Below are 19,776 nucleotides of genomic sequence, written 5' to 3'. Positions count from 1 at the left end.
GTAGAGTAGCTAATGATTAGTTAAAATAAGTTAATTGACAAACGAATCTGGAGCGACTTGATAATTGTTGAACCATTCAGGAGTACTTCCCTAATAATTCCAAATGGAGGACTATATAGTAGATACTGAGTTACCAGAGAACAGACTAGGAGATATAGGCCTCTATATTAATAAATCATTAGGTAATGATAAGCTCATGACTATCTGTGAATTGATCGTACTGACCACTTTCTTCATGCGGTGTTCCCTTTTAACTCTGAACCAGCTGCGCGCAGCACAAAACTAGAAATGACCCTTGTGCTTTTCACTAGTAATTCATCATCTATAGTCCTCTATTAGGAATTATTAGGGAAGTAGGCTACCTATGAATGATTCACCAGTTATGTCGTTCCTGATTTCTACCTTACCTGTTTCTCAATTAACTAATCATTAACTAATAATTAGCTACTCCATAAAATTGATTAGTAGTTAGTTACTTATTAACTAATGGTTCACTGTCAGTTAGTTCCTCATGATTTCCTTATTTGTTCCCTGATAACTAGCCTACTCAACATTTTGTGTACCTTGTTGTATAATAGTTACCGAATTTGTAAAATGGGTTTTCATTTCTATAAGGATAGGCCAGAGTTTGACAATAATCATTCTTGAACAGCTGAATATTGCATAGGAAAAATATATTGGGGAATTTAGGCTTAATTTAATTCACGTGTTGGCCATTTGGGGGCAGCGCAACCACCCGGAAGCACAACATTGATACCTCACATTTTGAAGTTGACATGTCGCAACTAGCAAACAGCTCATTTGCATGTGAAGCAGAAAAAGCGCAACATTGCATTCAGTTGGAGTCGTGTTTTTAGCCACTTGAGGAATGTAAGTCTATTATTCACTGTACTTTTAGTTCTGTTTCAGTGTCCACCAACTTCTGAGGGCAATATCTGTCTCTTTAACTGCTAAATGGACCCACTGTTTACCTGCTAGTTGCTAGCTTTGTCCTGTCTGTTTGTTATAGGTATTGTGCCGAAAACAGACTGCCTGCCGAAATACGACTACACGCCGCTAGAGGGCAATGTTGGTCAGTCTAAATAGTTATGTGCACCAATATTAATTAATATTAAGTCATTTCGAATGTTTTTATTGTAGGCCCTAATGTAATTAGCCTGCTGTAGTTGTTTAAATGACACCCCCTCTTAGCACTGCTGGAAATGCTAAAGGGGCCTGCCCTTTAGATCTCCACATCCTTCACTGAGATGAAAGCTCTCAGATTTATTCTAATCAAAAGACCAAGGCTAGATCCCCTGAACCAACCTTCCTTCAACACAAAAACAGCCACACACACACACACACACACACACACACACACACACACACACACACACAAATGTCCTGGTTGACTCTCTGCAGACTGATCTTCCACAGGACCAAAGGGAGGCAAAGGTAGTCACTCAGAGGTGTCACTCAGAGGGAGATGTGGCATTGGCAGGCAAAGGTTTAAGCATGTGGCTTAATTGCAGCCAGCCTCTCCTGCTGAGCATAATTAGTATTAGCTAGCATGTCACTTCCTGTGGAGTTTCATTTATTAGAGATGATGATTGGCTGAAAGATAAAATGCAGTGGTGACACCCCCGCCTGGGTGCAGCCAGGAGGGGATCTTACCTGCTGAAAGCTCCCCTGCCTTGTGCTATGACCTCATTAAGCCTGACTTGTTTTTCCACTTGTAACGGTGATTACCACTCATTTCTTTCACTTTTATCCCAAAGAGACCATCCTTTCTGCTCTGATTTTGGGTGATTATGGGTAAATTCAGACAGCCAGTGTGATAAATCAGGGCTCCAGACTAACTTTTTGCCTTGGTTGCACTGGTGCGCTTAACTTTTTTATTTAGGTGCACCAGCACAAAATGTAGGCGCACCCAAATTTTTCCTCGCGTCGCCGTTAACGCTGAATGGGGATACACGATATATAGCTCTGTATTTTTTTTACCAAGTGGGCTAAATGTTCAGTTTTAAGTCAAAGCCACTTTTCACAAGCTCTTTTATGAAAACAGATTGTGATTAAAATAAAATGCAAAGACAGAGTTTCCTTTACCAGTTTGAAAATATACAGCTGCAACACATTCAGAAAGTTATCTGAAATAAATAGCTTACGATATATAAAAAAAAATATATATATCTCTGAGAAAGCTCCTTCACTTGTTTTCAACAACAATAACAGACTGATTAAAAGAGAGAGAGGACGCCCGGATAGCTCAGTTGGTATATATAGAGGTTCGACTCCGACCTGCGGCCCTTTCCTGCATGTCATTCCCCCCTCTCTCTCCCCATGTCTTCAGCTTTCCTATCAAAATAAAGGCCGAAATCTTTAAAAAAATATATATAAAAAAATAAAATAAAACAGAGGGAGAGGGAAGTGCGATGGACTGAAGCGTATGCTACTCACAGAGTGACGGCTGACTCATTATGAATGGGTCCAGCATGGGTCGAATGCGCTTTGGCGGGTCAGCGGCGTTACACACGTCTTGTGTTGGCTATGAAATGTCTGTATCGTCACTGCGCTGCATTTGTATGAACTATGATAATGTGGCCATGGGTCACATCTCTCGCCCAGGTCCAGCAGGCTCCGTCTCACACGCTATTACTCAACCAACTGAAGTTAGTTGCATTTAATAACTTCTAATGTGTTTTTCGCCGTGGCGGCCGCAATAACAGAGAGTTACCAGCAGAAACACTGGTACCAATACAGGTTTCCCTCTCATACTTAATACAATATACAGCTGTGTTAATAACAATTAAAACTGTAGACAAATGTCAGCAGTTTGGACCGGCAGCGCTGTGTCTGTCTGCATGTTGCAGGGGAGCCGTGTGTGAGTGAATGGGGGCGGGGCTGCGCGGAGAGTAAGAGGAGGGATCCAAACACAGGCACGGCTTTACAGAAGGAATGGGTCATGTAACGCAACATTAAACCATATCGATATAAATGACATTGCTTCATTCGTGGAGAGGCAGCGGATGCGAGGACGTTAGGTGCACCGGTGCGACCTAGGAAAAATCTTAGTCGCACCCTTACAAATTTTGGTCGCACTCTAGAGCCCTGTAAATGTGTACGTTTGTTGTCCTGTCCAAACAGATGTAACTAAACTAACAGGAGCGTGAGGGAGATGTCAGTCAGGCAGTCAAGGTCCAATCAGGCACAATAACTGAAAACAGCTGGCATGGTGTATTATGCAGTCCCTCCAGGATTTTGCGGGAGCTTTTAAAAAAAAATTGCGATAAAAGTTGCGATGTCTTTTGTATGTTTGTTGCAATGAAGTTGTGGGAGACAGTGAAAGTTGCGATTTAAAATTTTTTTTTTTTATAGTTCTTTAAAAATAAAAAGGAAACTTGTTTTGGGGAGAATAAAACTCTGGGCTGAGATTTCCTAGTAACCTTACCAAAAAGACTCAGGATGCTACAGATGTTGGTATAATATGAAAATGGCTGGTGGGTTTAAGACAAAAAATAATAATTTATTGAATGAATCAAATTTGAACATATGTGTCATTGGCTTGTTGATCTTTACATTGTTAGTTAATTTCCTATCCTGGGCTGAGACACACATTCATACGGTTTAATAAAGTGCTTATTGGACTTTAACTTATCATTGCACTTACAATAACGAGCGTGCGTGCGGGGGGAACTGAGCAGCCGCGCCCACCGCAGAGAGCCGACAGGAAACAGCAGCAGTTTTCAGCGACTTTAGAGAGAAAAAACTTCACAGCGTACATTGATGTTAAAATGTATACAGGTTGGCAGGACGGTCTGAAATGTTTTGCGGTCTTTCGCTGTACGTTTTGTTGGCAAATGTGAGATGTTCGACTCAGTCACACACGTCTCGTCTTCATCACAAACAATGAAATGATCAACCCGTGGCCGTTCTCACTCCCGCTTGGTCATTGGCTCTCAGAGTCACATACTGACGGCACGTGGGACTGCTGGGATTGGTTGAAGTCGTGGGAAACTTCAGGTTATTAGTCAAATTTGCGAGAAAAGTTGAAATGGACATATTGAAATATACCTGTGCTACGGTGAGCATGCATTGTCATGAAATAAACGGGTCATCACACTGAAAGATATTTAAAGTATGGACATTGATTTATTGGCAGCCCAAACCACGCGTCAAAGCAGTTCTCCCTTTGTCTGATTAAAAGACTCTACAGGCATGGAATGGCCTGGATTGCACCAGTTGCTTACCAGTAATTAGGAACTTCAGGCCTTTCTACTGAAATGGGATAAAACCACAACTGCAGATTCACCGGCTCATTTAAATGCCAGAGGTGTCAAACAGTACCGGCTGGAAATATTCGTCACATAGTGTATTTAAAGATAACATCATCAATGTTCACGGTTATATTGCTGGACAATAACCTTTCAGTCCCTCCAGGATTTCACAGCCTTTTGTTTTTTAGATTGTTGCGGCCCAAAATGTCTGATTTTGCGGGAGCTTTTGTAAAAAATTGCAAAAAAGTTGCGATGTCTTTTGTATTTTTGTTGCGATGCAATGAAGTTGCGAGAGAGTTCTTTAAAAATAAAAAGGAAACTTGTTTTGGGGAGAATAAAACTACTCTGGGCTGAGTTTTCCTAGTAACCTTACCAAAAAGGCTCAGGATGCTGCAGATGTTGGTATAATATGAAAATGGCTGGTGGGTTTGTATGTGTATTGAATGAATCAATTTTGAACATATGTGTTGATCTTTACATTGCCTGGGACACACATTGATACGGTTTAATAAAGTACTTATTGGACTTTAACTTATCATTGTACTTACAATAGCGAGCGTAGCTGTCCTCAATTTAGGTCATCGTGTACATCTCATCTCTGGTTTTTCCTGCATCCACCGTGTGTCTTTGTGTGTGTGTGCTCATCAGTCGTGGGGGGAACTGAGCAGAAGCCCCGCCCGCTGCAGAGAGCCGACAGGAAACAGCAGCAGCTTTCAGCAACTTTAGAGTGAAAAAACGTTACAGTGTACATTGATGTCAAAATGTATACAGGTTGGCAGGACGGTCTGAAATGTTTTGCATGTTTTGTTGGTAAATGTGAGATGTTCGAGTCACACACGTCTCGTCTTCATATCAGAAACAAGGAAATGAATTTGGCGACGTACGTGTGTTACGTCAACCCGTTCTCACTCCCGCTTGGTCAGTGGCTCTCAGAGTCACATACTGACATAAAGTCTGGCACGTGGGACTGCTGGGATTGGTTGACGTCGCGGGAAACTCCGGTTATTGGTCAAATTTGTGAAAAAATATGCGGGTGACTGGTCAAAATTGCGAGTCGCACCAAATTCACGGTGATTGGTACATCGCGAAATCCTGGAGAGACTGACCTTTTAATCGTTTCTCTATTTATACAGTGAAGGTTAAAATTCCATTCCAACAATGAGCCTTCAGTGTTAATGGCTGAGTCACCACCCCAGGGACTGATGGTGGGTTATAGAGTTAAGTGTTGCTCTGATTGAGATGCTTGCCTCTGGCAATAAAAGGTCAACATAAATGATTAATGAGAGTAAAATGTCATAATGGAGGGTAGGCAGCAAAAAGAGCTGTAAGGTAGCTTGGGAATAACTCCTACATCCTAAATTGTCTTCTTCTCTGCTTTTACATATTATTCAAACCTTATACATTTGACCCCATGTGCAATTTGGAGTGTAGGTCTTTGATTAAAGTTAAAAGTAGCATTATTTACATGTGGCTTCAATGTTCAGCACAGCTGGGTTGCTGATACATCGGACAGACAAATCGATCATACATCAGTTCAGGCACAGTTTCCTCGGATGTGGATTATCCCTTTAATTGTGAGGTTTTGACTTATCATGTGTATTCATATCAATGAATAGAGGACTTCTTATGAGACTCCCACAGAGGTGAGTCCACGCTGACACGTTCAGAGTTCAGATGAAAGCTCTTTACCTCTAATTAGAACCCTTGGCAATTCTAATGGATGCCCTTATGAAAATATATTTAATGACCTGATGTCAGCAGGAGTCTATCCTCTGATGTCTGCTCCATCTCATTAAGAAATGTGTGTGTGTGTGTGTGTGTGTGTGTGTGTGTGTGAGAGAGAGATATAATCTTTGACACCACAAGACAATTTTATCACACACTGGCAACATTGCCTTTATTGTAAACACTGGTCAATCTGATGCACTATAATCTTTCACAAAAAGTGGACACGAAACAGACTCTCTCACTGTCACATAAGTAACTGCCTACATCAAGATCACTAATATCCAAAGGGTATACACAAACAATGAGAACATCCAATTAAGATGCCAAATTAAGATTTTTCCCAGAGGATTTCTTGCAGTACACCAGTCGTTAGAAACTTTAATTAAAGGGCAGTGTTGTGTAATACTTACAATAATAACTTACGATGTTCTTTCACCACACGCTGAAAATATATATACATATACTGTGTACTATTGAATTTACATTGTCAACATTGCCAAAAGCTTTTTCACTTATTATAATGTAATGTGTTCTTCCTCATTAAATAACAAAAACACAACACATTGACAATATTATGTAATATTTATCTCATTTACAGATGATACTGCTCTATTCGTAGTCCAGTCTTGTATTGCACGCTGACTGCATGTCTTACCTTTGAATAATATCCTAACCACAGTTGACAGTTAATACAAATGATTAACGGGTACAGCTCTCTGCAGTCCTTTAACTGAGGTGTGTTGATGAAGCTGCTGCTGTCTGAGGACTGTATTGAAGATCAGCTGGAAGGTGGTTGTTATTTTTCCCCGTCTTTGCTCTGGTGCTCCCACGGCACCGGATCATTTTCGTCTGCGTTCGATCCACTCTCTCTCCCGTGCCAGAACTGCTCCACATCAAGCAAGACGATCCCATCTTTGAGGCTCAGCCTGTCTTCTTCGCTCTTTTCTCCTTGCTCCGGCTGGGGCTGAGCCTCACTGGTGGGATCCTGGCTGAAGCTTGGTCGTAGGCTCCTCTCCCCACCCAGCTGGCCCGAAGTCTCTGGTCTGGGGCAAGGCGACTGGAGAGTTGTAGGGTTGTGAGGTCCGGGCTTTGGCTTTGGAGGAGGCTGCTTGCGCAGGGTGAGGCGCCTCCACAGCCCCCTGTAGCCCTCTCTGAACTCCTCGGAGAGGAAGAGGACGATGAGAGGGTTCACCAGGGACAGAGAGAAGGTGAGCAGCTGGGCAGAGAGGGTTAGAAGAGGGGGAAGAGAGGAGACGAGGGGCTGAGCTCCTTCGATTTCCTTTTCTGCTACGTGATGCTCCCAAACCCACACCACCCACTGTGGAAGCCAGAGAACAGTCATGGCCACAGTCAGGCTAAACAGCATCAAGGTGAGCTTCCTGGCTCTGATCTGGGTGCGCAGGTTCTGAGTTTTACTGGAGCGGCGCTGGCACTGGCTATAAGCCCTACAGAAATACATCAGGGCGAAGCAGAGAGGTGCACAGTAGACCCCCAGGGGGTATGCTTTGACGTACACAGCCATGAAGTCCCGGGCTTCAGGAGGAACCTTCAGCGCACACACCATCCCGCGGATTTCTCTCTGCAGTGTGGCAAACAGCAAGTGAGGGATGGTGACAGAGCAGGCGGAAAGCCAGATGAAGAGGAACACCACCAGCATGGAGCCCAGGTGGATGCTCACCTGCTTGGTGGGGTTGGACACGTAGCGGTAGCACGCTTTGGCCATGACAGCCACCGTGAAGCTCTTCGCTGCCATGCAGGACTGGAGGAACCAGTCGGCCGTCTTGCAGACCACCCAGCCCAGATTCCAGCTAGCTTTGGAGTAGGACGCAGCCCTGAAAGGCACCGTGAACAACAGCACTAGCACGTCAGCAAACATCAGGTTGAAGACGAGGGAGTTGATGAGGGATAGTTTGCCCCTATGAGCGTTGGCGAACAAGATAACCATCGCAGTGAGATTACAAGCCACACCCAAGACACAGATGACTCCCAGAATAACTGGCACCAGGACCCTCAGCTCCCCGGGGTCCAGCTGTTGGTACGAGCTGCGTTCATTGAATGACCACTTGTCTATTGAGCTGTTCACCACTGTCTCATTGTTCCCACTCAAATTAGCCATCTTTTCCAAAAAGGATGGTTGAGCTGATATGAGAAGAAAAGATAGTAAAAGTCAAAAGCAGCCAGGAGAAGAAGAGAAATGGTTCTCGGTAGACGATAATCAATAATTGAAGAGCTTAAAGGAGTTTTTAATATATTGATACTAGCAATACTACCACTCTCTATCAAAACATGTTAGAATAATCACATCAGAGAAGGTCTCGATGGACGATCAATAATCAGAGTGGAGCTCCTGTCTGTCCCCGGGGTTATCCTGAGACACGGCGATGTAGCTTCTGCCACTGGTTATATAGACGCAGTTTGATTGACAGCTGCTGTTGCCAGCTGACAAAATGTGCGTCGACTACAGCCTCATTGGGCCAATTGGTTGGAGACAATATCAAGCAGACAGAATACTGCGCGCTGCACAGTGCATGTGTGCGTTTGTGTGTAGGCCTACACTTGCATAAGTGTGTGTGTGTGTATGTAGTGAGAATTGGTCTGTCATTGGCATGCATGCATTATGTGGAAATGTGCTGCAATGATGTCCAGTGACTCTCTCTCTCTCTCTCTCTCTCTCTCTCTCTCTCTCTCTCTCTCTCTCTCTCTCTCTCTCTCTCTCTCTCTCTCTCTCTCTCTCTCTCTCTGTGTATATGATGCCAAAGAAAAAGTCATGCACACAAATGCGTATATGCAAGCAACATGCACTTGAATTCACACAAGCACATTGCACATACATTCTGACAGACACACACACACCATAATGTGCACAGTAAAACACATGAATGTATGGATTTCTAATTTGTGTTTGTGAATAAGTAATAATTACCGTGTGGTTTTCTTGGCGTGAGTTAGAAGATACTAATGCTTACCTGCTGAATTGTTTTTTTCTTGTTATAGCAAAGGCATTTTACAATTTGTTACTCACAGTACATAAAATACAGTATATCCTCTGAAGCATCCAACAGCAATCCAGATGGATTCTGTCCTTTTTGCTTGTTGTGTGAGCTGCATAGATCAGCAATCCTTATTTGGAGATGGATTTCTGCTCGTACAATGGTAAATTAGTATAATTTGAATAAACATTAATAATCGAAAGAATTAAAAAAAAACTGTGACAGTGGCTAGTAATTTGAAATAAACCACTAGCTTTGTCCAGTGGATGAAAATAATGTTTCCTCCCTTTTTTGCAACAGCCAGACTGTCATGTCTGACATATCTTGCTCTTTGTCCACAAGAGGTCGCCCTTGTACCACAAGCGTCACTGAGTCATTTGATTTACGTACATTCAAGTAAGTAAGTCAGCAGCATTAACAGGAAGTCCAACAACAGGCTTTCAACTTGCACATCTTTATTCTTTTTTTATTCAAAGAAAATCCAGTAAGCATAAAGACTGCATGGTAATTAATTGCATTTCAATACATTCTGAGCTATAAAAGTTTTTCCTCAATTCGAAGTGTCACAAAGGAGGCTGTTTAGAACAGATTACTGTTTAAAGGAATCACACATAATAATTCCCTGATGTCACAGAGTTCATGTAGACCTTTGACTGCTTTTCTTAATGGTAGTTGGCTCTTAAAAACAAATGAGGATTTCTAAACTGATCAGAGTCGAGTGCTGAAATACAATAACCTGCTACTGTTCCACGTTACCCTTCTTCAACAAGAGGAGGAACGTGGACAGCAGACCCTGCAGCAATCTTAAATCAAACTTGCAAAAATAGTTTACTTGCATAGTGCCTCAAATGATCTGTAGATGTTCAAATATCTATAATGCAGGCTGTCTGTTTCATCAGATTCAGATCCAACGCGTGCAAAAAAAGAGCTACGCTAGCATTATGTTACGCCGAAAAATCTCAAGTTCAATAATTCAACATGAAAAGTTTACGGTTCTACCCTCTACAGATCATTTTCGGTACAATCCAAACAAGGTTAAACGTGGTGTGGAGTTTTTCTTCCAACCGGTAATTTAGCAAAAAATACATAAAATTGAATGTGGCTTTGTCGTGTCTCTTGCAAACTGATGACATCAGACTGACTGCAATATGATAAGAGCAACAATGACTTTGTACATATCACAGCGTCCTCCCCTAAACTCACAAGCATGTAGCCGGTGCTGTAATGTAATCATGATGACATCGCTTCAAGCACTTTTTTCCTCTCGAGAGCCTCAGTGGTGCTTTTTTTCTGTTTTTCTTTTTAGAGAACGAGAAAAACAAAACGAAAAAGAAACATTCCTAAGTTAACATTTCATTGAAACATTCACACTCCTGCCTTTGTACTCAGCCTCCCCCCCCCTCCCACTCCCACTACATCAAACCCCCACATACCAAAAGAAGGCACCACAGCTTCTAAACAGACTCATTGACCGAGCGAAGGACTCAATAAAACAACAGCATTAAATAAAACCATTGACACAGCCCAGTAGGGCTTCATTCACATTACAGACTACAGCAGTCTCACCAGGGAGACACAGAATTGGTACAAGAAAGACTGACCATGTGGAGTCACAGGCAGAGAAAACTCTCACTTCCTGGGGTCAGACATTAACAGTCTCTTCCTCTTTTGTAGGAATACTGCAGCTGGTTGCACTGTCTGAGACGTCCCCTCAGTTCCAGGCCGCAGGGTCGATCACATGCACTGTAGCATGAGCAGATTGAAAGAGAGGGGGCACTGTTGCTACATGACAATGAGCCACCGTCATGTAAGCTATGTTTCTGTCTGTGTGCTCTTATTTTATGTTCAGCGAACCCACATCCAACCCCTTTCTCCAGGGTCCGGAGGGCTGCTACATCATAGTCTTCCTGCAGCAATCCTCTGCAATCCTCCTCAGAATCAACTTCTCCAGGCGTCCGCATGGCTAAATAAATTAAATTAGAAGTCAAAGTGAAGAATGAAAGTCCATTCTTGATTTCGAGGAGCCTTTTTTTCCCCCTCATGCTGTATCCAGGTTGTATCAATTTCCCGCTTCCCAAAATTCATACTGTCTACTATTCAGTCACTGGATACTCATCTCTGTGCTTCCTCAGCAGAGCGGCAAAATTCGAGACCGGCAGCAACAAGACCTAGGGAGAGGAGGAGAAGAATGTAGATAAGGGCTCCATCTCTGTCTTTCTCCAACCCGAGCTCTCCCTGCAGCCCCCTCACGTGTGGGGGGGTCAGGGGTCAGCAGCTTTAGTTGACTTTGTCTTGGAAGATGTAGAGGTTGTTGGTGGCCGCTACAGCTATGATGTTCTCATGCGGGTGCCACGTAGTGTGTAGGATCTTCTTGCTGAAGTCAAGGCTGTCTACACTGATCTCATCCTTACGTCGCTTCCCACCTACACACACCTGGACAACAGTAGGGACAAGAAGGCGTTTAGATATGAGTGTGCAGATTTTTTTAAGCACAAATGAACACATTTCAGTGATGTTACAGGAGTATTCATTTATTTTTTGCCCACTTGGGGGCACTAGAACAAGCTGTGAAACACAACAATATCACCTCATGAAGTAGATAGTGGCAAATATGTTGCAAACACCCTATTTACTCATCCAGGAAACACAGAGCAACATTAGCATTCATTTGGAGTCGTGTTACTGGCCACCCGACAATTAGCTTTGATAGCCACTCTTCTTTTAACTATTATTTTTAATCTATATCCCCTGAGGGACATATGTGTCTCTTTAACTGCTAAATGCTCCTTTGTGTTCACAAGCTAGTTACTAAGTTGCTAATGCAGGTGTATTTTGATATGCAATTTCTGGATAATATAATTACATGCTAGTTTATCTATGAAGATTCCCAGTCATCAGGATATCTATAAAATTACGAATTTGAAGTCAAGTGAGGGCTCTGGAAATATAACCCAAATCCAGCTGCCTTAAACATAGGACTTCCAGATATCAGGTAACCTGTATTGATGTACCTTGCGAGGCTTAAGAATGGCTCTGGGTTTGCTGTTCTCCCTGGACGCCTCCAGTGTGACGTCACGTTTAGTGTTCCGGTCAAACATTCGGAAAAAGTTGTTGTAGGAGCCGGTCATGATTACGCTGAGGAGGAGCAGAGGAGAGTGGAGGGTTATTGAGGTGGGTGGATGGATGGATGGATAGATGGATGGATAGATAAGAAATAAATCTTACCTGTCGGATCCATTCCAGACACACTCAAACTTGTCAAAGATGCAGTCATTCTCATACAGAGAGCAAAGTTTGCCACGTAAATAGTCATGAACCTGAAAAACAAATGAAAAAACATGAATGTCTGAAGTAGTCTGTGGTTTGTGATCCCACTTTTCCAGCATCTAAAGGTCTGCCTATCAGTGAACAACCTTAAGATGCACTGCCATATGCTCTAGTTTCAATAATCCCTCCAAACCTGGTGAACCGCTAAGATGCTAGCTAGCAGGTGGAGGCAGAGCTGGAATTGGACAGAGAATCCCTTGAGCCCAGCTGATAGCCTTATCAATCATGACCTGCCCTAAGATGGCTTCCCCTGATCAGACAGTGTGGATCTGACCCCGGTGACCGCACAGTGGGAGGTTTTTCCCTTCAGGTTGCATCAGCACCGCCACTATCTGTCTTTTTACGGACAGTTGGCTCAATAAGCTCTCCTGGGGTAATTGTAGCGAGATGACACGGTTACAGATTGGCAGGGCGACAGTGAAACAGGATTATGTTGAGTGATTAGTCTGAAATCAATAAGTTTTGATTTGATTTTGGCTTAACCGTTATTTAGGAGTTTCTTTGGAGCCTTCAAACTGTCCAACGGGCACATAAAAGCAAGATGAAAGCTTACCTGGTATGTCTCTAGTGGTTTGTTCTCCATTTGAAGGTCCCACACCTTGACAGTAAGGTAGTCGCGTGTCATCAGGTAGCGCCCGTTGTGGCTGAACTTCACGTCAGAGATGGATGAGATGATTTCAGAGAAAAAGGAGCGAGTGGAGGGATCCTCTGGCTCCTCAAAGTCTACCAGAGAAAAAACCAAAAAGCAGTTATCTTCTGACAGAGAAAACACATTTTACACCGTAGGAGGTCGCTGCTTAAAAGACGTGTTTTTTTTTTATAGAAAAGTCTTTTAATCATTCGCAGCGAGAATAAAAAAACAGCAGATTTTGTTTGGGTGGTGGGGGACGTCATTAGCTAACAATAACAGCCACAACAATGCCTGGGTGCAGGGTTTGCTTCAGCAGCAGCTGCATCTCTTCACGGTCTTATTTCTCTGTGTGTTTAGGGAGAGTCATGGGTCAGCATGCTGGGTAAATATTGGTTATGATTCATATTGATTCTGGCAGCTGCTGATCTGTGTGCAGGCCAGCACACTGGGGATAAGAGCCAGGCATACCATCGTTAGCTGTCAAGTTATTGTTCCTCCTCCTCTTTTCCTCCCCTCTCTCCTCTCCATCGCTCCAAAAATGCCCCCACCATTCTCCCCCTCCCCTCCCCTCCACTCCTCCTCAGCTGAGGCCTGGAGAATAGCTCTGTGATGTGTCAATGGGGAGTGCGGCGTGAGAGATGAAAAAATGGGGGGATGAGAAAGGGATAAGAAAAACAAATCAATGTCAAAGTGCTGGGCCCATTTGGGCTCCGCTGGATTTGTGTGTGTGTGTCAGTGAATAAGTGTTTGTGTATAAGTCGGTGTGTGCAATATGTGCATGTATATGTGTGTGTGTGTGTGTGTGTGTGTGTGTGTGTCCCTGCCCTCCCTCCCACCCCACTCCAGAGGTGTATAATAGGGTCCCTGGGGAGTTTGGTCCCTCTTTCTCTCTGTCCTGGGGCTTAGCACTTTGGCAATCCTCCCCTATACCGCCATCCATCCATCCTTAATCTAACACTGGCTAATACCAGCAGCCTCCTAGATTTACAGGTACAGGAAGGGATATGGTATGATTGTTTGCCTTTTTTTTAAGATACTTTTTGGGGGCATTTTTAGGCCTTTATTGACAGGACAGCTGAAGAAATCAAAGGGGAGAGAGAGGGGGATGACATGCAGCAAAGGGCCGCAGGTCATAGTCAAACCCGGGGCCGCTGCGTCGAGGAGTAAACCTCTATATATGGGCTCCCGCTCTACCAACTGCGCGTGTGTGTGTGTGTGTGTGTGTGTGTGTGTGTGTGTGTGTGTGTGTGTGAGGAAGGAGGAGCTGTGTATGTATGCGTGGGAGGGAGGGCATTATACATCGCTATGAGCCATACACCGCTCATGCAGTGATAGTAGGTTGGTATCACCAGACCTGTCCCGAGGCTAACGAGAACACCTGCCTGCTGTGTGTGTGTGTGTGTGTGTGAAGTAATGGCACGTTCATGTCAATATCAAACAGCTGTGAATACCACAACTTTAAATTTTACACCTAAATCCAAACATTTTAAATGACTTATATTGTCCTCCAATAAATGATCATGTGAAATTCAACAGGCCTTGTTAGTGCATGGTCCGGGAAACACATCAATATGTCTGAGGAAATGACTGACATTATTGAACAACAAGGCGTGGCCATGAGGGACTAATGCGATTGCTCTTAAGCCATTGATTTTGCAGCGAAAATGTCAATGTATTCATTATTCATTCGACTAAAGCGAATGCATGTGATGTTAGGCTTTAGAGAAGGCTGCTTATTGTTTGAAACACACAGCGAGTATTATTGATGAGTTATCAATCCTAGCATATTGAGCAAGGGGAAGACTGCATGTCACAGCCACACAAAGGTGGAGCTGAAGCAGAAACATTCAGTGTGAATTTGCAACCATGGTGCTACCATGTTGTATGTATATCTGTCCTCCTGTTCTCCCAGTTCCACCATTCTGATGCTGTCATGTATTTTAGAATGTAGATGAACCTTCAGTACTCTTCTGTTTCCACCCTCCCATTTAGTTTGAAGCTTTGAAGCATACTAATAATGCTACTACTGAGCTTCATTTAGTACGTTTTGGCCCTAATTCCGAAAAAGACGATATTCCGACTAAGCTGTTTACATGGCTAATGGAAGTGAGTATTCCACTAATATTCCCGTTTACATGTAGCTGTGCAAAACAGGATTTTTTTCAAAGTGAACCAGCGGCGGCTGACTTGTTGGACCGTGCGAACACAGCGTCTCTCTTTCATTCCTTCAACCAGCTTCTTGAAAAGGTCAGCATAGCGATGTTTGCGCATATCCAAAAACCTGTTCTCCTTCTTATCGGGTCTCCAGCCTTGCAAACTGTTGGCTGGCAACGCACAGAGCTGACCATAAGCCTGCGGTGAAAACCATGTCCAAAGTATACATGTCCAAAGAATGCCTCTAAAACCCGAATAATACCGGAATGTCCAACATGTCTTAATCGGAAAATGCTATATTCGGAAAAAAGGCCTTATTCGGAATATCCAACCGGAATATGCTGTTTACATGACCTGTATCAAATTGGGAATATTGTCATATTCGGAATAATAGTGGAATATTGGTGTGCATGTAAACGTATTGACTGAGGACACTGTGGTCATGTTCTCTTTTGTTTCTGGGAATTTGGGGGTTTTGATGCACATTAAAAATAGCTTGGATTCTACAATAAAACTCAAATTACACACAGTGTTTCAAAACTGTCTCTAATGTATTTTAGACTAATATTAAAAGGTGCAGTAGGTAAGACTTATAAAACTAACTTTCTGTCATATTTGCTGAAACTGACCCTATGTTCCAGTAGAACTACGTTAGGCAGGTAATTAAAAAAAAAAAATCCAGCTCCTCTGGCACCACCTTTAGCCTGTAGTGCGATTTGCAAAAATCCACAACTCCCTGTTCAGACGCACCAATCAGGGCCAGGGGGGGTGCCTAACTGCGTGTCAATCACTGCTCATGCATACGCATTCATTCTCCCTTGTGGGGGGAGGAGCTTAGGAGACCGTTTTTGGGCTTTAGCAGAAAGGGGGGGAGGAACTGAGAAGTTGTCGATGTTCAAATTTTTTTTTAGGTCCTGGATCTTCGCAGTCCTACCTACAGCACCTTTAAATTGGACTGTTTCAAGAGAGTAAATAATCAGTTAAACTAAATAAAGGGATTCAGTGTTTCATTTCAATTCTATTCAATGCAACTATTTATCCCAGCAAGGGCAATTTAATGAAGTAGCTTGCTACAGAGATGCATGGTAGAATAGGAGCATACAAATTACAGAATATAAAACAGTAAATTAATAAGTAAAGAATTATCCTGCTTGAGTTTTACAGCATTTTTGGTGGCGAGTCATAAAATAATGGTGGAATTTGACTCATGTCCTGCTACTACTGATAAACCAATAAACCCAATGAAGCACCATAGAATAAAAATAGCCTAATAGTTAACGGTTGGCTCTTTCCAGCACTCTACTTGTACTCACATTTGCAGTGTTTGTCGCAGAGCGCAGCCTCTCTCATATCACAGAGGCGTATTGAGCCCTTGCTGCTGCTGTAGGCAAAGGTGTGACACTGCTGGGGATGGAACTCTGCTGAAGTGATCACCTCCGTCAGCTCCTCCATGTTGGCTGGCTTGATGTCCACAATGTCTGAGGGACAGGCGCTAAGGAACGACCACAACTTTTAGACAGCTACTGTAACAGTGTGAAGGCCAAGGCCCTCAATTTTAGCTCTGAAAAAAAGTGTCACGTTTTCTTAACAAACAGATTTGAATAACATGATACTTTTCACCCCCCTTTTTCCCCAAATCTTTAGTTCCTAAAGATAGAAGACCCCGAGTGAGAGGATACTGAAGCTGCGATCGGTGATCTCCAGGTTCCACAGGTTCACCCTGAGGTCGTCGGTGGAGATGTACGTCTGAAGGTCCGAGTTGACAGAGATAGAGTTGATGTGGTAGGTGTGGGCATTGCTGAATACACGCCTCGCTGTAGCCTCAACCATCAAGTCCATGGGCTGCAGCACCGGCACCTAGTGGTGAAAACAGGTCAGTTAGGGAGGGGTAAAATGACATGTAAAGAAACAGAAAATATGCAAGAAACCCATCTTGAAAGCTTTTGATGCTGGTTTCCTCGAGGCCTTCTTAGATATTTATCTGTGTATGTGATGTACATGCTTGCACATCTACATTGCTTGTGTGCATGAATTGTGTGTGTGTGTGTGTGTCTGTGTGTCTTTGTCTGTGTGTGTGTGTGTGTGTGTGTGTGTGTGTGTGTGTGTGTGTGTGACTGACTGACTCCAGGGATTCATATGACATTTGCAAATCTTAATGAAACGGAGACAGTGACTGAGGGGCTGTTTGATGAGCTGGTTCAATCAGACTGTGAATATCTGTTTGCTACACGGCTACTCGGAGATCATGCCTGCCCCCCCCCCCCACCCTCCCCCTCTATTTCTCTCATGTAAGTGCTGAAGAAGTCACTCCTGTTCTCTTGTTTGTGTGTAGAGAAAGTAAGAAAAGAGAGAAAACAAAGGCGGAGGTGGAAAGAGAGATGGCCTGAGGGCATCGCTAGGCCCTGCTGAGGAATGATAACTGAACTCTCCAGCAAAATTAAGACGAGCTCACACACACACACACACACACATATACAGTGCTTCTCGGGCTTCAAAGAAGCCCTGCATGCAGCCCCCCGTTGGCCAGATAAAACCCAGACAAAGAGAGAAGGGAGGGGAGCGAGAGAGGAGAACAAATCGACTGCTTCTTCCCTTTTTCTCTCGTCCGTTGCTGGCACTGACAGAGAGACATGGCAGCCCAGCAGGCTGCTGTATCTCCATGGGTGTCACTTCATTTCCATGTCTTTCACTGGCCGTCCAAAACGCCACGGACCGTATTAACCCATAACCCCCAACACTGACTGTTACACTGTTTAGCTTGCTCCTGCACCTTTGAAATGACCTAATTCCCTCATAGTATGTAAAACAGAAGATTGTAAATTGAGATATGTCTGCTTTAAAAAGTAACAACTACTCTGTGATTCATTTATTCACATCAGAATTTTAAAGCATTTTCCTCTTTTAATGCAGCAATAAAAAAATAAAAAAAACACAAAAGTATATAATTTGTATTTTAAGGAGATACTGAATCATAGACTTTACATGATACAAAAAAGAGGGTTTTTTCTTGAGCTACATTTTGGAATGATTTTTTCAAGCTCTTCCCTTTCCTCATCGCTTTCTCCCCCCATGCGCAGATTTCACAGCCCCTAAACAGGATTGCCACAGTCCCGGCCTGTCCTCCAGGTTGCTATGATCCCCTGGCCAGCCAGACAAAGAGGGACAGACACGCTGAACACAGCACTAATCTACTATGGCAGACACACACACACACACACACACACACACACATATACACATACGTACATGCATGCACACACACACACACACACACACACACACACACGCACTCTGTCCTATGTGCCTGCCTGCTTTGTGTGAAAATTAAAGAGGTAGTGGAGTGATAAGAATGAAAGAGAGAGAGGGGAGAGAGGAAAGGGGGGGGGGGCAGACAGAGAGGATGATCCTGCATGGTCTTCACCTCAGTGCACATATCGATCACTCATTCTCACTTTCTTAAGTGTAAGTTCAAAATGGTCCAAAGATTGTGTATTTTCTGGAGTGTCGTTTATCTGGTCAGTATTGAAAGTAAACGTTTCATATGGGGAACACTGTGTCTTGACTTGAACTTTGACAGATACATTGCAGACATACAGCATGCATTGCTAAGAAGTTTATGTAGGATTAAAGGCTATCATAGCATAACGGCTGAATGCTATATTTTGATTTAATCAGCTTATCTGAGCTTTACCATTTCAGACTTCAGACTACTCGATGTGCAAACTGAGGATAGACCTTTGTCAAACATTTAGACAGCACTGTCACATTAGGAAAAGCACAGATGTTAATTATAAAATGAATGATGGCTGAATTCCATTTCGCTTCTGCTGTGCATGCTGGTTTACTGTCACACTGTCATCGGTTAACTGGGACAGAGCCATTGTTAAAAAAGTAACACCTGTGCTTTTGCTGCTATGACGAGTCAAAATGTAAAAAAGTCTATTATCAAAATGCCTACGATTGATTGATACCACGCTCATATCTGTAAATTCAATAATCTACAGTTAGCTTAGTTTAGCATAAAGTTTGGAAAAAAGGGGAAACAGCCAGCGGGCTTGTTTTCAAAGGTAACAAAATTGCAAAAAAAAGCAAATTAATTAGCACATTACATCCAGTTTGAAAACAAAGTTGCGTTTATAGTGTTTTATAGACTGTAACATGTTTATTCGTACGTTTTAGTGGTTCTGGTAGGCAGAATTTCTTACTTGTAGTGGGGCAAGGCTAGCTGTTTCCTCGTTTTCAATCATTATGCTAAGCCATGCTAACTGGCTGTTGACTCTAGCTTCAAACTTGAAAAGTTTAGTTTTTGTTTCCATTCAAGAAATAATCTGGACTTTTCTATTATTGTCCGTGTCTTCAAATTATAACCTGGTATTTGCCTCTGAGCCAAACTGAAATGTTTACACAACAGCAAGACAACATAGAGCCGTTTACCTGACTCCATGCGCCATTTTGTGTGCCATTGGAAGTGATAGTTTTGTGTGAACCCCCTTACCCGTAGCGAGGTGATGGTTGACGGGTCTCTGATCCGTCCATCGTCATCCTTCAGGTTGTAGCCCTCTGGACGCTTGTCTCTCTCGCTGATTTTCCACAGCTTCACCGTCTTGTCTGAAATGGATACATCACACACACAAACACAGAGACACACACAAACACAGAATACAGTTAGATCATGGCTCACTACAGTGAATCT

The 19,776-nt window shown here is 43.2% G+C and overlaps 2 protein-coding genes across 2 annotated transcripts in view; both read right to left on the bottom strand.

The window, feature by feature from the left end:
- Positions 1–6,777: 6,777 nt before the first annotated feature.
- On the bottom strand, positions 6,778–8,097 carry gpr151 (G protein-coupled receptor 151). The gene has a single exon (XM_078260412.1). It carries the CDS (start codon positions 8,095–8,097, stop codon positions 6,778–6,780), a length of 1,320 nt encoding a protein of 439 aa, XP_078116538.1.
- A 1,417-nt stretch (positions 8,098–9,514) lies between these two features.
- The window catches only part of ppp2r2ba (protein phosphatase 2, regulatory subunit B, beta a), a 52,677-nt gene continuing 42,415 nt past the window's right edge, over positions 9,515–19,776 (bottom strand). Inside the window, exons 4-10 of the mRNA XM_078260973.1 lie at positions 19,579–19,691; positions 16,763–16,940; positions 16,397–16,561; positions 12,852–13,021; positions 12,197–12,288; positions 11,983–12,106; positions 9,515–11,404 (exon numbers count right to left, since the gene is read on the bottom strand). Of these exons, the coding sequence (XP_078117099.1) occupies positions 11,249–11,404; positions 11,983–12,106; positions 12,197–12,288; positions 12,852–13,021; positions 16,397–16,561; positions 16,763–16,940; positions 19,579–19,691 (998 nt within the window). The 3' untranslated portion in view covers positions 9,515–11,248. The remainder of the gene's footprint in view (positions 11,405–11,982; positions 12,107–12,196; positions 12,289–12,851; positions 13,022–16,396; positions 16,562–16,762; positions 16,941–19,578; positions 19,692–19,776) is intronic.

Source organism: Sander vitreus, chromosome 10, assembly GCF_031162955.1.
Source record: "Sander vitreus isolate 19-12246 chromosome 10, sanVit1, whole genome shotgun sequence".
NCBI classification, from domain to species: Eukaryota; Metazoa; Chordata; class Actinopteri; order Perciformes; family Percidae; genus Sander; species Sander vitreus.
Note: the sequence above shows the minus strand (reverse complement) of the source record. Positions and strands in the feature narration are given on the sequence as shown.

Bases quoted from the DNA above. Each gene is read 5' to 3' on its own strand.
- gpr151 (XM_078260412.1), bottom strand. From the start codon at position 8,097: ATGGCTAATTTGAGTGGGAACAATGAGACAGTGGTGAACAGCTCAATA.